Genomic DNA, 18,428 nt, shown 5'->3' on the forward strand with positions numbered 1-18,428 from the left:
CCCTGGAGGTGTTTCAGGAAAGACTGGAGGTGGCACTCAGTGCCCTGGTCTGGCTGACAGGGTGGGGATCGGGCACAGGTTGGACTGATCTCAGAGGTCTTTTTTAACACGACTGATTCTGTGATTCTGTCAAACACAACCCCAAAGGTACAACTCCACCTTTTTTGTGTGTGTGTGTTTGACCATCTGCACATTGCAGGTGCAAGCTCATTTTCCACACGGCGATCCCCAAGGATGTTATCCGGGCACCCAATACCATGGAATCACAGGATATCCTGAGCTGGAGAGGACCCAACTCCCGGCCCTGCCCAGGACACCCCAACAATCCCATCCTGTCCCTGAGAGCATTGTCCAAAGTTCCTTGAGCTCTGTCAGCCTTGGGGCCGTGCCCACTGCCCTGGGGAGCCTGTTCAGTGCCCAACCACCCTCTGGGGGAAGAATCTTTTCCTGAGATTCCAACCTCAGGCTCCCCCGACTCGGCTCCTGCCGTTCCCTCGGCTCCCGTGAGTGGCCAGGAGAGTGAAGAGACCTGTACGTGCCCCTCAGGATGCTGTTGAAGACCCCGATGAGGTCTCCCCTGAGTCTCCCCTTCTCCAGGCTGAACAGACCAAGTGCCCTCAGCCGCTCCTCGCGCGGCTTCTTCACCACCCTCATGTCCCTCCTTTGGACTCTCTCTAACGGCTTCATGTCTTCTTTTATATTGTGGCGCCCAACACTGCACACAGCACTCCTTTGACGGGCCGTTTCTGGAGGCAGAAGGCGCTTTTGTGCCGCCGGTCCCGCTCCCCTCACCGCCGGACCCCTGCCCGGTCCCGCTCCCCTCACCGCCGGACCCCTGCCCGGTCCCGCTCCCCTCACCGCCGGACCCCTGCCCGGCCCCGCTCCCCTCACCGCCGGACCCCTGCCCGACCCCGCCATGGCGGCGGCGGCGCCGTGCCCGGCTCCAAGATGGCGCGGGCGGCGGGCGGGACTTCCCTCGGCCGAGGGCGGGCGGCGCAGCCGCGATGGTGGCGGCGTGAGGCGGCGGGGCCGGCGGCTGTTCCTGCCCTCCGCGCGGCCCGGGCCGGGCATGGAAGTGGAGAAGATGGATGAGAATGAATGGAAGTACCACGGGGAAGGCAACCAGAGCCTCGTCGTCTCACACTGCCAGGTGCGGGGAGGGGGCGGCGGGGGAGACCGGCCCGGGCCCCGCGTGAGGGGGGCGGCCCGGCGGGAGCGGCCGCTCGGCCCCGCCGCCCGCCCTCGCTCCTTTCTCTCCCGGAGGAGTTTTCCATCCCGGGGGGATCGGGCCCGTCCCGTGAGGGAGATTAGCGGGCGCTTCCACGGGTTCTCCCTCGCGGCTGGTGCGGGTGGAAGGGGGAGCAGCCGATGGCCGGGCAGCTGCCTCCTGGAGACGGGAGCTGTGAGGAAAAGTGCTGAAAATCCCGCTTTTCCATCGTCATGCCCGGGTGTGGGTGATGTGACAGGGGGAAGCGGGCTGGAGAAGGCGTGTTTTTCCCTTTGTCACCGGCTCTGGCTCCGTGAGGAGTTCGAACGCTCGCTGCCCCGCTGGGCCGGGCTCCCGGCGGTAATTTCGGGTTTTGGCTTCGCCACAGAGCCGGGGTGATGTGACCCCGCCGGGCGGCTCATCCACGGCCTCCCGCTTACCTCTTGGTCTGGGGTTTTGAGCTTTTTGTTCGTTTGGGATATTTCTAGGGAGTGTTTTATTTAAAAACCGCAGTAAAATAGATTCAGCACTTAGAGCAGTAGTAACGATTAAATGAAGATAAATCCAGTCAACAGACTTTATGTCAGTTTATACTGTCCCTGTATTCGTGCCCCCCTTGTGCGTGTATTATTTACTCAATATATTGGGATATCTGTCCCTTGAAGGAATTTATTCTTTTTCTGAAAAGTGCTTCTGCCTGGTTTTTTGCCTTAAAAATGTATTTGTATTTCAGTTTAAAAGCTGCTAGGGATTGGCCACAGAATGTTCTTGATGCTTCATAGATCTAAACCCAGTAAATCCGAATGTTAAAATGCAGACTTTTATGTAGAAAAAGACCTATAACTAGAGCTGAATCTTGGCAGCAGTTTCTTTAGATAACATCAAAATGAATGATTGAAAATACTGGATTTTTCTGATGTCTGTTTTCTGGATTATAAATATAAACTAGATGTAAAAAACATTAGCAAATATCAAGTCTGAGAAAATGCTGGAAATCCTATGGTGCTCTCCAAACTTTAGGAGGGGCACTTCTGTGCCTCTGGCTTCTTTATATGAAATATTTTTTAAAAGCTGGTTTTGGTACAAGAAGTATGTGTATCATTTTATTTCCTGTCACATTTTAGCTTTGAAAAAGGCACTTTAGAAGCTACTCAGTCACTGGATGACAGGAATCAGGACATGTAATGGATTAGTAGTGATGTAATTGTGATAAGATGGAAAGTGAGGAAGTATGCCAGTGATTCAGAATAGCTGCTGAGTGTGTCAGTTCTCTTTTTAACAAGATGTTAGAACTTTTCATGGGGAGTGAAAGTGAAATAGATGCGATTTTTCCTTTATGGACAGCTTTGAACTAGTAAAGTTTACATCTTGGAGCTTTGTGTCTGCTGATGACAAACTAAGAGCCTATAAACTTGGAGCCTATAAAATACTGTTTAGATGGTAATTGTTACTTTGTGCCTCTTACAAACAGGACATACTGGCATGATTAATCATCATTCTCGTGATCTGGTGTTAAGTTATTCTCAGGTTTGTGTGAACAGAACAGTAGCACAACTAAGACAGTGAATTCCATTTTGACTGTCCATGTTTCATTCTGTAGCTTTCCAGTCCATGTTTTTTGTGTCTCGGTGCCAGTGGGAGGGATAGGGATTTGGTGCTGGTGAGGGAGGTGCAAATGGATACTCAGATACAAGTGAGAGGTCTGGGTGGAGCTGTGTGTGTTTGTTGTTTCCATGTTCTCCCTTTTGATGTGTAGTGGTGTTTTGGAATGTGAGGAGGAAGCTGGTCCCTAGATCTTGTAGGTCTAAGCCTCCCTTCACTGCTTCTTCTGGAAAGCTTAAGAAGTTTTCAGAAACAAAACAGCAACAAAAAAACGAATCCCTGTGCTTCTGGAGAAGAGGGCACGAGCTGCCTTGCCTTTCATGAAGTGAGGGCCGGTGTGTTTAGTTGGAACTCCTGCCCTCTGGACCGCTCCTTGGAGCGCTGATAACAGCCCTCTGCAAGGTCAGGGGTGTGTGAGCTGGGGGGGTCAGGCAGCCTGGGGGACACTCCTGCTCCTGACTGTGAGGAGCGTGGCTGGACTAGGGATGGGCAGCAAGGACAACACACTGTCAGCTCAGGGACCTCTCGTGTGTGTGTGTGTGAGGCTCTGCTTATTTCCTTGCTTTGCTCCATTCCCTGTACTTTGCCCTTTAAGACGTGGATGTGTAAGGCATTGTTAGTCCAGAGCTAGTGCAGCACCAAATTAAAAAGTTGGTCATGGAGAAGTCACATGCCCAGCCAAGAGCTCTGCTGGCGATGGGCTGATAAGCCCTGGACGCAGGCGACACACAGCCGCTTTTCCAGGGCGTGCAGACAGAGTCTGCCTGGCACTGGGACAGGGGCATCCTATGGGACGTGCTCTGTTGTCCTGTCCCAGGGCTGTCAGGACTCTTTCCTCTGGCTGGTCATTAATCCTGCAGAGTGTAACAGTGATGGGAGGCTCCCTGTATGCCTGTGCTCCCACAGCCTGTGCTGAAATCTCTGCAAGTGCATCTCTGCTCCTTATCCATCCAGTGAAGGATAAGGATCCTGAGGCAGGACATGGTCTAGTCAACACATCTCTTCTTACAGACTTACTTTAATTAGTTCTCCAGCATTTCGACAGTGATCCGATGAGTAAAGATGGAATGCTTGCCAAGCATTTCCAGTTTCCATTGTTATCTCTGGAGCTGTGTGCCTGCTTGCTTGATGCACACTCAAACTTCTGCTTTCATTGATCTTTAGTTTCGGGTCTAGTGAATCTAAAGTTCCAGGAGATGTACAGAACTATGGTACAAATTTCTCTGGTGACACAGCTTTTCCTGATTTCTTTTTTTTTTTTCCAGCTGTGATTAAATTAATTCAAATTGAAACTGAATTGTAGTCAAAATGCCTCTGTGTAGTCTTGTAGCCTGCTGAAATGCTTCTGGTAGAATGAACCATGATCCTTCCTCATGATTTTAGTGAGAAATACAACTGGTAACTCTGAGAGGTGTTGGTGAGACACTGGGAAAGTTTGTGTGTTACACAAACACCACGAGACCGTTCAGGCAGTGTCTGTATGATCCTTGTCCATCAGCTGCAATTTTGAATATTTGATTGAATCACTGTATCCTTTTCAACATAACTTATTTGCCACCCTCCACACCACACAGTGAATTGCCTGGTTACTTGTTCTAGTTGCTGTCTCAGAGATGCATAAATTGCTTTAGGACAGACACAGCTCTACAAAACCCCAACCAAGCACCATCAGAGCCAGCCAGGTGCTTTAGAAAGGAGGCTTCTTATTCCCTGCAGTTTTGTTGGAGTGTTATTCCTTCCACATCAAATTTGGTGTCTGATTTAAAAAGAGGGCTAAGCTTTCCCTCTCCCTTGCTACTCCTGAGCTGTAGAGAGGGTTCAGAGGAACTGCTGCAGCACAGGTATCTCCTGGTAAGCTGTTGTGTCTTTCTATGGTGGAGATCGTTAGTTTTTCAGAAGTGAGCTGGAAATCCTCCTTTGGAGTTCTTCCCTTTCTTTAATCAGTTGTTTGCTGTTAGGGGGACACTTAACACTTCATTTCAAAAGGCTTCAGTAGATGTTTGTAGAAAGTAGTGTAAGCAACTCTGGAAATAATGGCTTGGATTTCCTCTTGCCGTTGGAACTGTGCTCACAATCTCCAGTTGTTGCTTTAGGAGATGAATTCTGTACCTTCCTTCTGTGCATCTCCTGTTTTACTTTCTGTGTGTTGGGATATTGTGGTAATCAAAAGCTTAATTTTAAAATACGTTTGAACATTAAACTCGTGTTTCAAGGTGACTGTGGGGAGGTGGTACAAGAGAATAAGAGGGGTTTTTCTTGTTTTTCCCCAGCTTGTCTTATATTCAGTGAGATGGTCAAGAGAAATCTTGATGTGTGGTTGCACAAGGTTGTTTTGTATCTTCAGATGCCTTGATTGTTAGTGATCATCTACTTCTTGTCTTGGAATGTTTGCAGCTCTAGCAGATATCCTTGGGTTTAGGTACAGGACTGAATTAGCAATGCATAAACCATCTCCAGAGGGTGTGTGACCTTACGAAAAAGGAAAAGGGGAAGGAGGGGAGATGGAGAAGGTGAATGAAACAGTGCTAAGGAGATTGGACAAGATGGTCTAGTCAGGTAATCAAACTTGCAGAAGATTCCCAAAGTTGGTGAGTAATATCTGCCCAGAGAAGTGAATAATATCTGTCTCTTCTCTGTGGTATTTATTTTTCCTTCAAGACCTATGGTTAAAGATAGAGGATGTCCCAGTGCTGCTTTTGCAGAGAACCTTCCCAATTATTTTTCTGAGTGTGTAGGGGACTGTAGAGAGCAGAGGTGCTGGGAGAGAGGAGTACTTTGTGTTTTAACACCAGCCTGTGATTTCACTACAGCTGTAGCTGTGTCTCCTGGCAGCTGCATTATGGTGCTGCAAAGTGTGTGCAGAAAGTCACTTTCTGCATATGGGGCAGAGGGGCTTGGTCTGGGGTTTTGAAATAAAATAATTCTACTTGGGGGGGGGGGGGCTTTGTGTCAAGTCAGGGTAGATTATTGTTCCTTTTGATGCTTTTGAAATATGAAATAGTTTTCCTGTGGCTGGTTGGTTGGTTTAAGATTAATGACGAATGATTCAGTTTTGCTGCAGTAAACTCACTTGAAGAGAGGACCAGATTGGATGTTTAGACAGAAGGGTGTTTGCTGAAAGAGTGATAAGCTTAGGGTTGGAATGACCAGGTAGCTGCAGCTTTCCTCTATTCCTGTTTGGCAGAAAGGGATGATGCTGGTCATTAATTGCTGTCTCATTGAGAGAATCTTCTTAAGGTGCTTTTTCTGATAGTGTCATTTTGCACAAGTCCAGAAACCTGCATGTCCTGCTTCTTCTTCCCTTGTTTTTCTGTGTGGAGTTGCCTGAATCTGTTTTGTCCTATTGAAATGTGTGTAAGTCTTGCCCCCCCACAAGCTTCCAAGTCATTCCTGAGAAATTCCAGATCCCTGACTATAAAGCAAATTTTGTTCTGTTTTCTGTTCAGTTGTGTTCTGATTGTTTTTTTCCTCCCTTAATGCCTATGAATGTCTTGATTTCAAGGAAATGTAGAACAGGGTCTTCAGGTAGGGAAAAGTACTGAAAAACTGGTTGCTGTTCCTTGTGGTTATAATTAGAATAGTTTATTAACAATGGTCTTCTCTGAATATTGCTCTGATTTAAAATATGGCCAAGTCCTGGTCTCTTGGTTCTTTCACAGACAGACATTATCAGGAAAGGTAAAATGCAACTGGTATTTATTGAATTTTATTTTAACTAGTGGAAAAGGCATAGTTTTTGTATGACTTGAGCTCAAATATTTTTGTGTTCTTGAGGAGAATCTTCTAGTTACATTCCCAACCTGTGATAATTCTTACTTCTGATGGATTTGGGAATGATGTAATACAGAGGGGAGTTTTGAATCTGGTTCTGTAGAATTTTCTGCCTCTTCCACTTGGCCTTTTTTAGAGGATTTTTTTGGTGTTATTTCTTTTTTTTCTATTTCAGAGGGCATTTCTTTGACCTGCCTTCTCCAGCATTGTGTTCTTTTGGGTGTGAACATATCTAAACACTGGCTCTGAGTATTGTTTATCAAAACTCTCACACCTGCACACTCTTTACCTACCCAGACAAAAGCACAGGAAGACAGCTTAAAGACTAAAGATAATATATTTGCTCCACCTTTCTTAGTTGTAATTGCTTTTGATTTTTAAAAAAATATTTATTTATTTATTGTAGACAAGCAGAGGAGCCTCTGCCCAAATTTACTGAAGCAAGCAGCTATGAAATCCAGTTGAAAAAGCCAAGTATGTGATCAGGGTGTGTCATCAGTGGAAAAGAAAGGAAGAGATGTCTGCCTTGGTGTAAACAACAATTAAGATTTTAGAAACAGGAGGCAATCACTGGCTTGAGTTGGAATTGGGACCCTTTGTGACACCTGTATGAAACTGTACATTTCCTTGTGTTAACCTTGGTTAACTGATACTTCAGTACTGGAAAAAAAAAAGACAGTGTGGTATTTGTTTTTGTTTGGTTCTTTGGTTGAACTGGTACAACTGGGCCTGAAGGTGTCATAATTAATTGGACTAACTCGAGTACAATCTACAAAGCTTTTTACTGTTAAAGAAGAATTAAAAGTTGGAAGCACGTCCGATTTTGCGGATTAGCTGTGGAGCTTTTCTGGACCCCCTCCCCCCCCCCCAAAAAAAAAAGTCAACAGCTTGAGTCAACATCTCTATAGAATTTTAATTCCATATCAGGATTTCAATTCCATGTTGTATGGGAGTAGTTAAATTTACTTTTCCCTCAGCTTTACCGGGTTTGTGCCCTGAAAGCTCTGAATGCAGGGCAGTTTAGTGTCTTCCATAGAGGAACAGAAGGTAGCACTGGGTAGCAGGGCTGACTGCAGGGAGGAGAGAGAGCAGAAAGGCAGCAGTCAAAACTTTTCTTATCATACAAGTGCTTTGAGTTCAGTAGATGCAGATGGGAAAACAGCACCTGTGTGGATGGAGAAGGGAGACACAAACACTGCCAGTGCTGTGGTCTCGTGCTCTAATGCCATATGACAGTGGTCACTTAACTGCAGCAACACCACCTCTCTCCTCCTCCCAGAATGCTATTTTTTTTTATTTAGCTAGTAATAAGTGTGGGAGCAGACCTGTCTTCTGGTGACCTTTGGAAATTCAAGCTCTGCTTTAGGCCTATTTTTTCTTTTTTGAGTGACTTTTGAGAATTCTGAGGGCTATATCCGAAGAAAATGCAAACCAAATCCCAGTCAAGCTCAGGAGTGGGTTGGCCTTGATTAACAACCCTGGTGTTTTCTTCTGAGTTCTGTTCAAGCTCAGACTTGAATGACTTTCTTGTACAATTGATGGGATCAAGCCATTATCTAAAAAGCAGTTTTTTGTCTGTTAGGGGAGTTTGGTAAATGCAGTGATGGTGGAGTTTCTGTGCCTTTTCCATGCTGCTGCTGTCTCTGCCCTCAGTCCCAGCAGCCATGGTTTGGTTGCTTTGGATAAAGTAGCCTGACCCAAAGCTGTGTGGGAGTGCTCAGTCTAAGAGCCTGTTTTATTCCCTCCTTTAGTTCTTTTCTCCCTCCCAACCCTTCAGTGGCTGTTTTCTTTGCCTCATTTATTTTCCCGTGACGTGCAATAACCATGTTCTGACCTCCCTAAACTGTCCTCCCTGACCTGGTTTTGCTAGGGAAGGAACAGAGTCACTGGATTCCATGGAACACTTGCCCAAGGTTTGCTTAGGTGTCTTCTAGCTGAGGTGTTCCAGATGCTGGGAACTATTAACTTATTCTAGCTCTCCATTTTATTGCTTATCTTCATTCTAATCCCTCTTACTGTTTGGCTCTGTTTCCTCCCCTCCCTATTAATATTTTCCTGGAACGCCTGGTTTCCCCGGCACAACATCAGGTGACTCAGCAGCCTCATGCTGGGAATTGTTGCTGATAGGGGGAGGTTTAGGGCAGCTTAAACGAAGGAAGCTTAGTGTGTGTTATGTTCTGGTTGGCACCACTTGCCTGTTTGATGGGGGGGTATTTGATGTGTTGTTAAATGTTAAGGACTGGTTTTGTCCTTGTGTTTCAGTCAGGGCCCTGTGCTGTGTTACCACACGGTGCTGATGTACTCAGGGCCAGGGATCAATGGGTTTATTCAGCCTGTTCTCCCTCTGGTGTGTGTTTCCACCTCATGGCAGTGGGTGTATCACTTGATACCACTGCAGGTTCTCTGATTAGCTGTCTTGGCTGAAGGGCAGGCATTTCCTTCTCGCTCTTGGCGGGTGCAATCATTAAATTCTCCTGGAATTGGTACCATCTGCGTATTGTGAGGTTACACAAAGCTGTAAAGTGAAACCTGAGGTAGTGCTTGACTCTCATGGGATCGAGATCATAACCAAGCAGGGGAAAAAAAAATTGGAATGAGCACCTGAAGTCTGATGCAAGCTGTGAGCTGTGTGCTAAAGGAAACAAGTATCATGGGGGGTTTGCTCTCAAATAATGGTTTGCCATATTGAATAATGTCGAGCCAGGTGCTATGCCAGAAACTCTTTATTCATGTAAAGAAATAAAAACATTGTTATTCAAGGACTCCTATGCTAAATAAAAGAATATTGTTCTGATTTTTGAATGCTTCTTTGCACTATGTGTGAGCAGTTGCTAAACTTCCTCCATACGGGCAGGAAATGTAGCTTTCCTTGCTTTGTTTTGTGTGATCTTATCCACCTTATGCAGAACAAAACTGGGTTGGAAAACAACAGTTGTGTACAATACTGCCATGTGTACTTCATTCAAAAGCTGCAAAATTTTCTAGCACTTAGTTTGTTTCCATCCCTCACATCCCTCCACATGGCACAGCACCCTGGATGAGGAGACCTTTAAAAATGTCCCGTGTTGAATATCATGAAGGTAAGCTTTGGCTGAAGTCTCTGGACAGCGTGGTGGGCATGTTTTTCCTGAGTTTTATCAGTTTTCAGAAGGAGGAGCTCTCCTCTGTGTCCCTGTCTTTTCTGAGATGTGAATATAACACCTCTTTGTCCATTTTCCTCCTTCCCAGAAATTGCATTTTCTGAATAGAACACCGTTGTTTTCTGTTCAAATCCCTCAAACTAGAGTCGGAATGGAAGGGGCTGTGGAATGTAGATTTGGAATAAAAGTTGTCAGAATAATTTTTTTTTAGTTGGCATGTAGTGCACGCAGCTCCAGTGTGCTACTGCAGGGAATTGGTACCAATTCCAATTAATATCAGCAAAACAGTTCCACAGGTCATGTTGAGTACCATTGAAACAGCCATTAATTAGTGTTTGCATATCACTGTGTTGTTTGACTCCCTCCCTTTGACTGAAATGTAGATAGAATGTACTTTCTGTAGCTGTCATTGCTGAGCACAGCCATAAACCCCCAGTGATTAGATGGTGTTGAATGATTGCAGTGGTGGCAGGAGATCTGGAATCCTTAGAGCCCTGTTTGGTAAGTTCTTGGTAGCTCTTTAGTGTCCTCAAAGGACAACAAATTGAACAACCAGTTTTGACTGTATAAAGAAATTCATGGGCCTTCACAGACACTATTTTTTCTAAAAGTAAATTTGACTTCTTATCTTCATCTCCTTTGGCAGTGGTCAGAGGTGTTTTTAATTGGTTGCAAAAAATAGTCCAGTAAGAATTGTAGGGAAAGATTTATTACCAGTCTTTGAGAGTGTTCTCCCCCATGTTTATGACTGCAAGCTTGTGACTTTTATAGGGATAAGTTTAAAAGAACTGTGGGTTTTCTTGTCCTGTTTGTATATCTTGTGCCTTTTCAGACAACAGGGTGTAGTAGACAGGCAGGTGACTTTGTGAGGTAAAATTACAGATAGTGCTTGCAAAAATACTGGTGAGCTTTTAGATGCCAGAATTTAGGAGACTGTGTGGAGTGAGGGACATGAGGGGGGTGGGAAGAGGGTGGAGTTCCTTTTGGGACTTAAAAAGCTTCTTCCTGAAGTGTCTTATTTTCTGCCCATGGATCTTGCAGATGTGAACACAAGTTGGTAATCAGCTAGATGGGAATCTTGTCCAGTGGCAGAAAGAGATGTCAGGGCAGTGCTCTGCCTCCAGACAAAGGCAGTTAATGTGTGCTGGTTAGAATAATGATGGAGTAATAACAAATGACGTGAACCTGCTTATTTGGAAAAGGAGAAGCTGATGTTTCCCAGGCTTTGTGTTTGGACAGGCTAATTCCTTATGTTTTTATTTTAAACCCATGTGAGCTGAGGTGGTAACAGCAGAAGGAAAATACACATTTTTCCATAATTCTAAACAATATTACCAGCAGTTGAGCTTGTTTTTATACAAATTCTCCTATTTCTTTTACAGCCACCATCTCTTACACAGATTTTGGTACTAATGTAGCAAGAGATGGAAACCTGAACAAAAATCTCAGTGATGCAAATGAGGCTGTTCCCTGAGGGGGAGTATCAAGATTATGGATTTGCCCCAGTTGTGTTTCACTTGTGAAAACTCTCCAGGTCAGGAGGCCTGCACTGTATGACAGCGAGGTCATAAAATAAGGTCACTATCAAACATCAAGCTGTAAAGAAATAAATGTAAGCTTTTGTCCTGGTTTCATAATGCTACTGTCTAATCCAAAGTACCTGGATTGGTGCTGTGTCGTATTTTGGCCGAGCTACCAAGGATTACTTTGTTTTTTGGATTTCACTGAGTAAGATTAAAATAATAGCTGTAGTAAGTGCTTTGGAGAAGAGAAATTCTTGCAGGTAACGTTTTGGGGACTAACACCAGTACTGTTTTTTCCCAGGGTACATGAGGACAGGACCTATGTGTGTTCACATCCTTGTGGTTCTGTGATGCAGTGACTTCTGTGAGTGCTCCCACAGCCCCTCCCACAGCTTCTCTCCTTATTGGCAATGATTAACTTCCTTCTGCTTTAACCAAACAATTGTTTGGTGATAGGGTGCTCGAGAAGTGTTTGCCTTTCTTGGTGGGACCCTAAGCTTCGGGCTGGAGTCTGAAAACGCTGTGGCCCAGTTGTGAGTGCTCTTCTGGTTACAGTGCCTGTGGATGTGTTTTCAGAGACACCAGTTTTGGTGTCCTTGTTGCTAGTGTTTGTTTTGAGCTTTCCATGACAATTGGGAATGTCACAGTAGCCCTGGTATGGTCCTGGAGCCACTGAGGACATTGTTTGTTATCTGCTGTCGAGCTGCTGTGCTCTCATGTGAGAGTCTCCTGTGACAGTCGCCCTTGAATTCTTTATCTGACAGTAAGAGCAGTCCTGTTTGTTCTGAGGGGTTGGGTTTTTTTAGTCTTGTCACTAACTAGGTACTGAACATATGCAGGATTAAAAAAAGTGGTAGAGAGAATTCTTCCTTTGAATTCACTATTTTTCTGGCTTGTCTTACTTCAAAAGGTGTGAAGCCTTTTAATGTTCCATGTGTTACATTTGCCTACCTCCGTGTGCACTGTTTCTTTTTTTTTTTTTTCTGCTTCCAACCTGCATTTTTCATCTTTTTGTGTGTCTGGGACTATTATCCAGCTAACTAAATACTCTCATGGTGGTGGTGCCTTGATGGAAGGGGTGTTAAGCACCTCTGTAAGCCCTTCCACTGCTTGTGGAGAATGAAATTTAGGGAGCATTGGGATCTAGTCGATCTGATTCTCCAAGAATTTAAGGAGTAGTGACAACCTCCTCAGAGATCTGTTCTCTTCTGGGTTTGGGCCATTTCTGTGCATACAGATGAGCATGGTACATCTTTGGTGTTCAATCTGTAAATATAAAAAAAAAGTCTAAGGCATTTAAGTTAACTGAAAAAAAAAAAACCCCTCATGGCAACAACCACCCACAATATTTCCAAGTAAAGAATCACTCATGTGAATCAGGAAAGCAATAGCATGAAAATGTGGGCCGGTATTTTGGGTGGTGATAATTCTGAAGCAGTTGGCATCTGTGAGATCTGATGGGTTAACTTGGTGCTGGGGCAGTGTGTTTGTGTTGGATTGCACAGAGGGGTGGATGTAGCTGAAAACTTGCCCCAAGAAAGGAAAGAAGTGTTTGGGGGTTTATTGAGGTTTGCTTTTGCTTTTGGGGTGTGTTTTTTTTGTCGGGTTTTGTTTTACTCTAATCATCTAAAAGCCTTAGCGAAGCAACTGGTGTGAGTGCACCTGTAATTCTGTGAAGGTTTGTTTGAACATTGCTGTTTGCTTTTGACATCTTAGGCAAGCAGCACGTTCTCCTTTTGCCATGTATAATCTTGGTCATTTTATCCCACTGTGCCTCTTCAGAAATGACTTGGTAATGAACTAATACCCAGTGAGTCCTGTGAGAGCAATTGGGTTTTCCAAAGCAATGGTTGGAACCTTGTTGGCTGGGAACTGATTAATAGATAAATATCTACACTGGCCTTGAAAGACTACAGAATCATGTTTCTGAACGGATGAGAAGTGATAATCACATCACTCCATCACTGATCCACTTGCTTATGAATTATTAAAGCAGGAGATCCAAACAGTTGAAACAGTGTACAACAACACTGTGCACACAGAGATACAGGCTCAACAGGGCTCTGTTACCACACAGCCCTGCCTGGTAAGCCTGCAGGTTACTTAATACCACGTCAAAATATGATTTTCATACAAAAAGTCTCTTTACTAAGTTTAATGGTTAAATTTCAGCAAGATTTTTTTGAGGGAAAGATATTTCTCATGACTTCTGTGATGGAAGACACTCAGTAGGCTTAAGGAGAAAGGCCTAATTATGAAATATTTTAATCTGAAATATTAAAAATAAAGGCTGAGGATGTTTTTAGAATTCACGTACTTTGAAAATATGAAGGTTTTTGAATTGTTAAAAACTGATAAAAATGCTAAAAATTACAAAAATTAGTGAATTTTCTGTGGTTTTAAGGTAAAATATTTGGAAACCTGCTGCATTTATCCCTGTGTTAGGTGTTTACTCTGTGGAAGTTTAGCAGTAACAGGGTTTGTACGTACAGCTGTGTAGCTGCTGTGGTGTGTCCCTGTAAGATGTTGTGATGCTGTGCTGCTCTTTGTCCCCCAAGACCTTTGATGCACAGATGCCAGGGTGGTGCTGTCAATAACCGTGCATTCCCACATTTCCAGAGCAGTGCTGTGAGCTGAGGGAGCATTTCCCTGGTGCACTTGGTGCCTGGAAAGGCAGTGGCAGCCCTGTTAAACCACTGGCAAAGCTGGCAGCAGACACTGTTGTGTTTGATTTCAGTCGGTGTATTTGATTTCAGGTTGAGTGAAATAACCATCCAAAATGCCCATCTTGCTTTTCTTTTTTTTCCCCCCTTAATCTCTGGGAGGGGGTGGGTTGGGGGAGCAGACAATTGTGCTGTTCATAAAGGATGAAATGCTAACCAAACCCTCCTCTGTGCTGTCTCCCTCCAGCGCTGTGTGGTGCTGCGGTTCCTGAAGTCCCCTCCCAACCAGACCAAGGTAAGATTCAACATTGTCCCTTTGCTAAAAGCCCTCAGGTAAACTAATAGCCAGTGTGAGGAGAAATAAGAAACCCCTGAAAGAGCTGTGACTGGCAGGAGCAGGAATAAGGGGATGTTTTGAAATGTGTTTCAGGGGTTTTGGCAACAGGAGGAAATTTGAGGTCGCTTTACGTAAGTAAGATGATGTGAGTGCTGATACCAAGCCCTCTGTGTGGGGCAGGGTGTGAGACTGCCATGTGTTAGAGGGGACAGAGACAGTGGGAGTGTTCCATATCCAGGGACAGGAGTGCAGGGGTGCTGAGGAAGAAATGAGTTTTGCTGGTTGTTCTTAGCTGGGACAGAACAGGAACAGCTCAGGATTGGTGTCATGGTAAAGGTCTGCTGCTGACCACCCATTCAGTAGCTAAAAAGCCATGGAATTTGAGCAGACACATGAAATATTCACAGAATAGCCTTTAGTGATTTTAGTCCTGTCTATTGTAAAGAACAGGACACAGTCTCCCAGTGTCTTGGATGGCAGAATAAGGTTTTTCTGCTCGAGAAGCAACTGAAGTGAGTTACTTCAGATTTCTTTTAACAGGGATAAAGAATGATCGAGAAGCAAAGGTGGAGGGTCAACACAGTGTTCCAAGGGAAAAAAAAATAAGTAAAGAGAGTACAAGGTTCAAATTCTTTCATTTCCTCACCCTCAAGAGAAGTCTTTAGGGTGTGTGTTACCTGAGAGATAAAGGGAATGGCTGGAGTTACCCATGGCTTTGTTAGGTTCAGTGGCAGTGGTGGGTTCTTCTGTGAGAGAAATGTAAAAAGTATTGAGGCTCTGCTGAGAGCTGGGGGGTGTGTGCTTAACTTCAGGGAAAAAGAAACAAGGATGAATGTAAAGAAAACATAGAAAGGGCATTTTGTTGCTTTAAATCGGGAAGTTGAATGTGAAAAACATTCATTTTAACAAGGGACAAAGGAGAAGCTTCTCCAGTAAAGCAGAGGAAGGCAAGAACCCATGAACACAGTGTGAGTTATTTGGTGGCCTTTCTCCTACTATTTGACTTGAAAAAAAGTCTGGTAAAACTAAAGTGTGATTCAAGTTGTTTCTTGAGCTGTTTGTAGTGGCATGGTTTCAAAAATGTATCTTGTGCTTCTGTAGTAGCCCAAGATAATAATTTTTAGAGTGTTAACAAGAACAGGGAAGAGCCTGGTGGATTGCAAAGGAAACAGTGCTTATCTCAGTTTTTAATACACCAAGGGAGAACTAGACCACAACTTTAATTATAAAGTCAGTCTGTTACAGTTTATTTAAGAAGACAAAACACTAAGTACCAGCTTTTTTCCTCTTTTTTTTTTTTTTATAATTTTTAAATTGGAAGAGATTGTTGCATAATAATTGTTTTTAAAAAATTGTCAGAGTTTGACAAAGTCACAAAGGAAGCCAGGAAATGACTTTTCAGTTCCACACTACAGCAGTGAGGTTGATAATACTGCTGTGGAGTACTTTGGCATTGCATGTAGTGTTATGGGCTGTGAAACATGAGGTAAAAAAGCTTGTGCCCAGCTCCAGCATTCTGCATTTGCCTTGGGTTGGGATTGTGATACACAGTTTCCTCTAAATAGATGACTTTGTAATTTGAATATATTTACTTATCTTGGTGATTGATGGTTTTATTTTTTTAGGATGATTTTTTGTCTTAGAGCGGAACAGTAAACTAAAGACTTTATCTTCAGATCAGTAAACAAATCCTGGAGAATCAGAGTTTTGGGACAAACTTGTACCTAGCAACGTGACAGAGGAGAAGATGTTTTTTAGGGATAATCTGTATTCCTGACTAGTGCAAGATGAGTTAATCAACTTTCTTCAGATCAGAGTAGTGCCATTGAGAGAGTTACTGAGGCATCTGAGTGTGTGTTTGGTTCTGAGACTCGAGCAGTGGAAGGTTGGTTGCCTGTTGGGAAGAGACTCTGCAGTTATTTTGGCTCTCTTAAAAGATTTCAGGGAGAGTTGTTCTGAAGAACAGCTCCATGTGCAGTTTGCCAAGCATTTTAAATAATCAGTGCTGTCCTGGCCTTTATGGAAATGGTGGAAATGGTGCTGTGGGAAAAAAATCTCCCTGTTGTGATGGCACTATAAAACCAAGTCAGTGAGACTGTTAGTGACAAGCTCCTTTTCCCTATGGCATCTGTGATTTGTGTTGGATGTGGTCTTTCCTCCTTTCTCTACACTTTGGCAGTATCTGAGTGTTGCCCTCCAGCATTTTATTTTCTCCTCCTCTGCTCTTCTTGTTTCCCCTCTACAATTTTCTAACATGTACCTGAGTGTTGCACTTTCTTTTTCCTCCACTTAATCCCAGTGTGGGGATTAAGTGGTGGTGTTTTTTGTCTTACAAAAGCACAGAGAAGCTTGTCTATTATGACACTGAAATACTGTGCACAGAACCAGTGTGCTGGAGCACTGGGAATGGGATAATACTGCTCTAAGGCTTCTTTGCTCCCTCTTTAATGAGCAGGAGCTGTCAAAGTCTGACTGCACCGATGTCCCTGTCCTGCTTCCAGTGCTCATGGAAATTCATTTCTATCTTTTGGCATTTTTGTCTTGTAGAAGAACTTGGAGTTTCCTTATAGACACATAAAACAAAATTAACAGAGGATGACATTACAGTAAGATTTTTCATTGTCTGGGGCAGGATTTGGGACAAATGGCAAGTTCTGTACCTGTCCATGCCGAGGTTTGTGATGTCTCAGTCTCTCCAGCCATTCCCTTCCCAATCTCCATGAGGTATTTTGTAACACTCCAGGCCTCTCCTGCACTCCAGCTGTTGGCAGGAAGGCCTGCTGGGCACCTCTTTGGGCTACTAGAATTCTTTGAGTTGTTTTAAGAATAATGGTCAAAGACAGAGTAGATTTTGAGTAACCTCCCCCTCTTCCACCTTTGTAATTTTCTCTCTTTTTTTCCCCTGACACTTAAGAATCATCATCTCTCTGGCTGTTTTTGTGTTTGTCCCAGCCCCTGAGGCAGAAACAAACGTAGATTATGTGCCTGTTTAGTTTCAGTGTGCACTGACCTACCAAGCTCAGCAATTAGGCTGTTTGCTAAATCACTGACTAGCATGTGTATGTGTTCTGGAGTGTTGTTTATCATTATCTCAGGGCTAAATTACCACGTTTCTGTCTTCCAGACTTCACAGGAAATACTACACCATCTGCAAAACATCGTAGACTTTGGAAAACATGTGATGAAACAGTTCTTTGGGGAGAACTACGTTCACCACGGGGTAAATGTTTTATTCTTAAAAGAAATGGCTTATGCACTGTAAATACTGAAGTGTTTGGGGGAGCTCTGACTACACACACACAAGGAGCATTTGGATGAGAACAAAGATCCTGCTCTGTGCTGATGAGGGGGTTGGATTGTCTCCATGGGTGTTTCAAGCTTCTAATGAAAGAGTGGTCATTGCTCTACATAAGGCAAGAGGGGGGTGTGTAAGACAAATTTTTAGACTTAACTGTAAAACAAGGGGTTAAACCTGGTTCATATAAATGGTTGAGGTTTCTGTGCAGTCACAGATAACCTTTTCCCTTGCCACTCACTCTGTTCTTCAGGGCAGCCAGATCTCCTTCACTGAACATCAGATACCTGGGTGGAAAAGCTACGGCTTCACCTGGAACTTGAGTTACACAGTCCTGCCTTGGAAGGGTGGGATGTGAGGATGAAAAGGGACTTTTTCATTTGTGAAAAGGATAAAATGATGCAGGTTCCTTGGTGCACATTAAACTTGCACTGAAAAGGCTCTTTCTCATGCATTTATTGAAATCAGTTCTTGGTTCTTATAGTGCAGCAGGTGTTCCCTGTGATTGCAGGTACAGGTCTTCACAGTCAATCAGAGGGAGAAGCTGCTGACTTTTTTTAGTGTACTGTTGTTAACACCCACTGAACTTTGCAATTCCATTTTAAGACCCCCCCAAAACTGGGTATTAATTTTTGTGTTGAAATACTTTTTTTTTTTTTAATAGGAAATTATTCAACTGCCTTTAGACTTCGTAAGACAGCTCTGTTTGAAAATCCAACCAGAGAGGCCAGGTAAGTGCCAGGGATGGCATTAAAACGGGGGCTTCCTCAAGCTGTAAAGCATTTTCCTTTGTTCTAAAGTTAAAAAGCATTATACCTCAGAATATAAGGAGACTCTGTGTAATATTGAGACAATGATAAGTTGAAAATCTGTTGTGGAAAAAATGGAAA

General features: G+C 44.0%; 1 protein-coding gene across 6 annotated transcripts in view; it reads left to right on the forward strand.

Moving 5' to 3' along the window:
• Positions 1 to 992: 992 nt before the first annotated feature.
• IPPK (inositol-pentakisphosphate 2-kinase) overlaps positions 993 to 18,428 on the forward strand; it is a 28,830-nt gene continuing 11,394 nt past the window's right edge. Inside the window, exons 1-4 of one of the 6 annotated variants that reach the window (XM_051793181.1) lie at positions 993 to 1,150; positions 14,154 to 14,201; positions 17,368 to 17,463; positions 18,203 to 18,269. In XM_051793181.1, the coding sequence (XP_051649141.1) occupies positions 1,070 to 1,150; positions 14,154 to 14,201; positions 17,368 to 17,463; positions 18,203 to 18,269 (292 nt within the window). In that variant the 5' untranslated portion in view covers positions 993 to 1,069. Of the gene's footprint in view, positions 1,151 to 1,305; positions 1,568 to 9,247; positions 9,661 to 11,538; positions 11,608 to 11,679; positions 12,007 to 13,699; positions 14,000 to 14,153; positions 14,202 to 17,367; positions 17,464 to 18,202; positions 18,270 to 18,428 lie in introns of those variants that run through there. The other 5 variants (XM_051793186.1, XM_051793182.1, XM_051793184.1 and 2 more) reach the window with 5 other exon arrangements.

The sequence above is a fragment of the Manacus candei genome, unplaced genomic scaffold, assembly GCF_025592945.1.
Source record: "Manacus candei isolate 608988 ecotype Guabito, Panama unplaced genomic scaffold, ASM2559294v1 h1tg000036l, whole genome shotgun sequence".
Classification (NCBI taxonomy): domain Eukaryota; kingdom Metazoa; phylum Chordata; class Aves; order Passeriformes; family Pipridae; genus Manacus; species Manacus candei.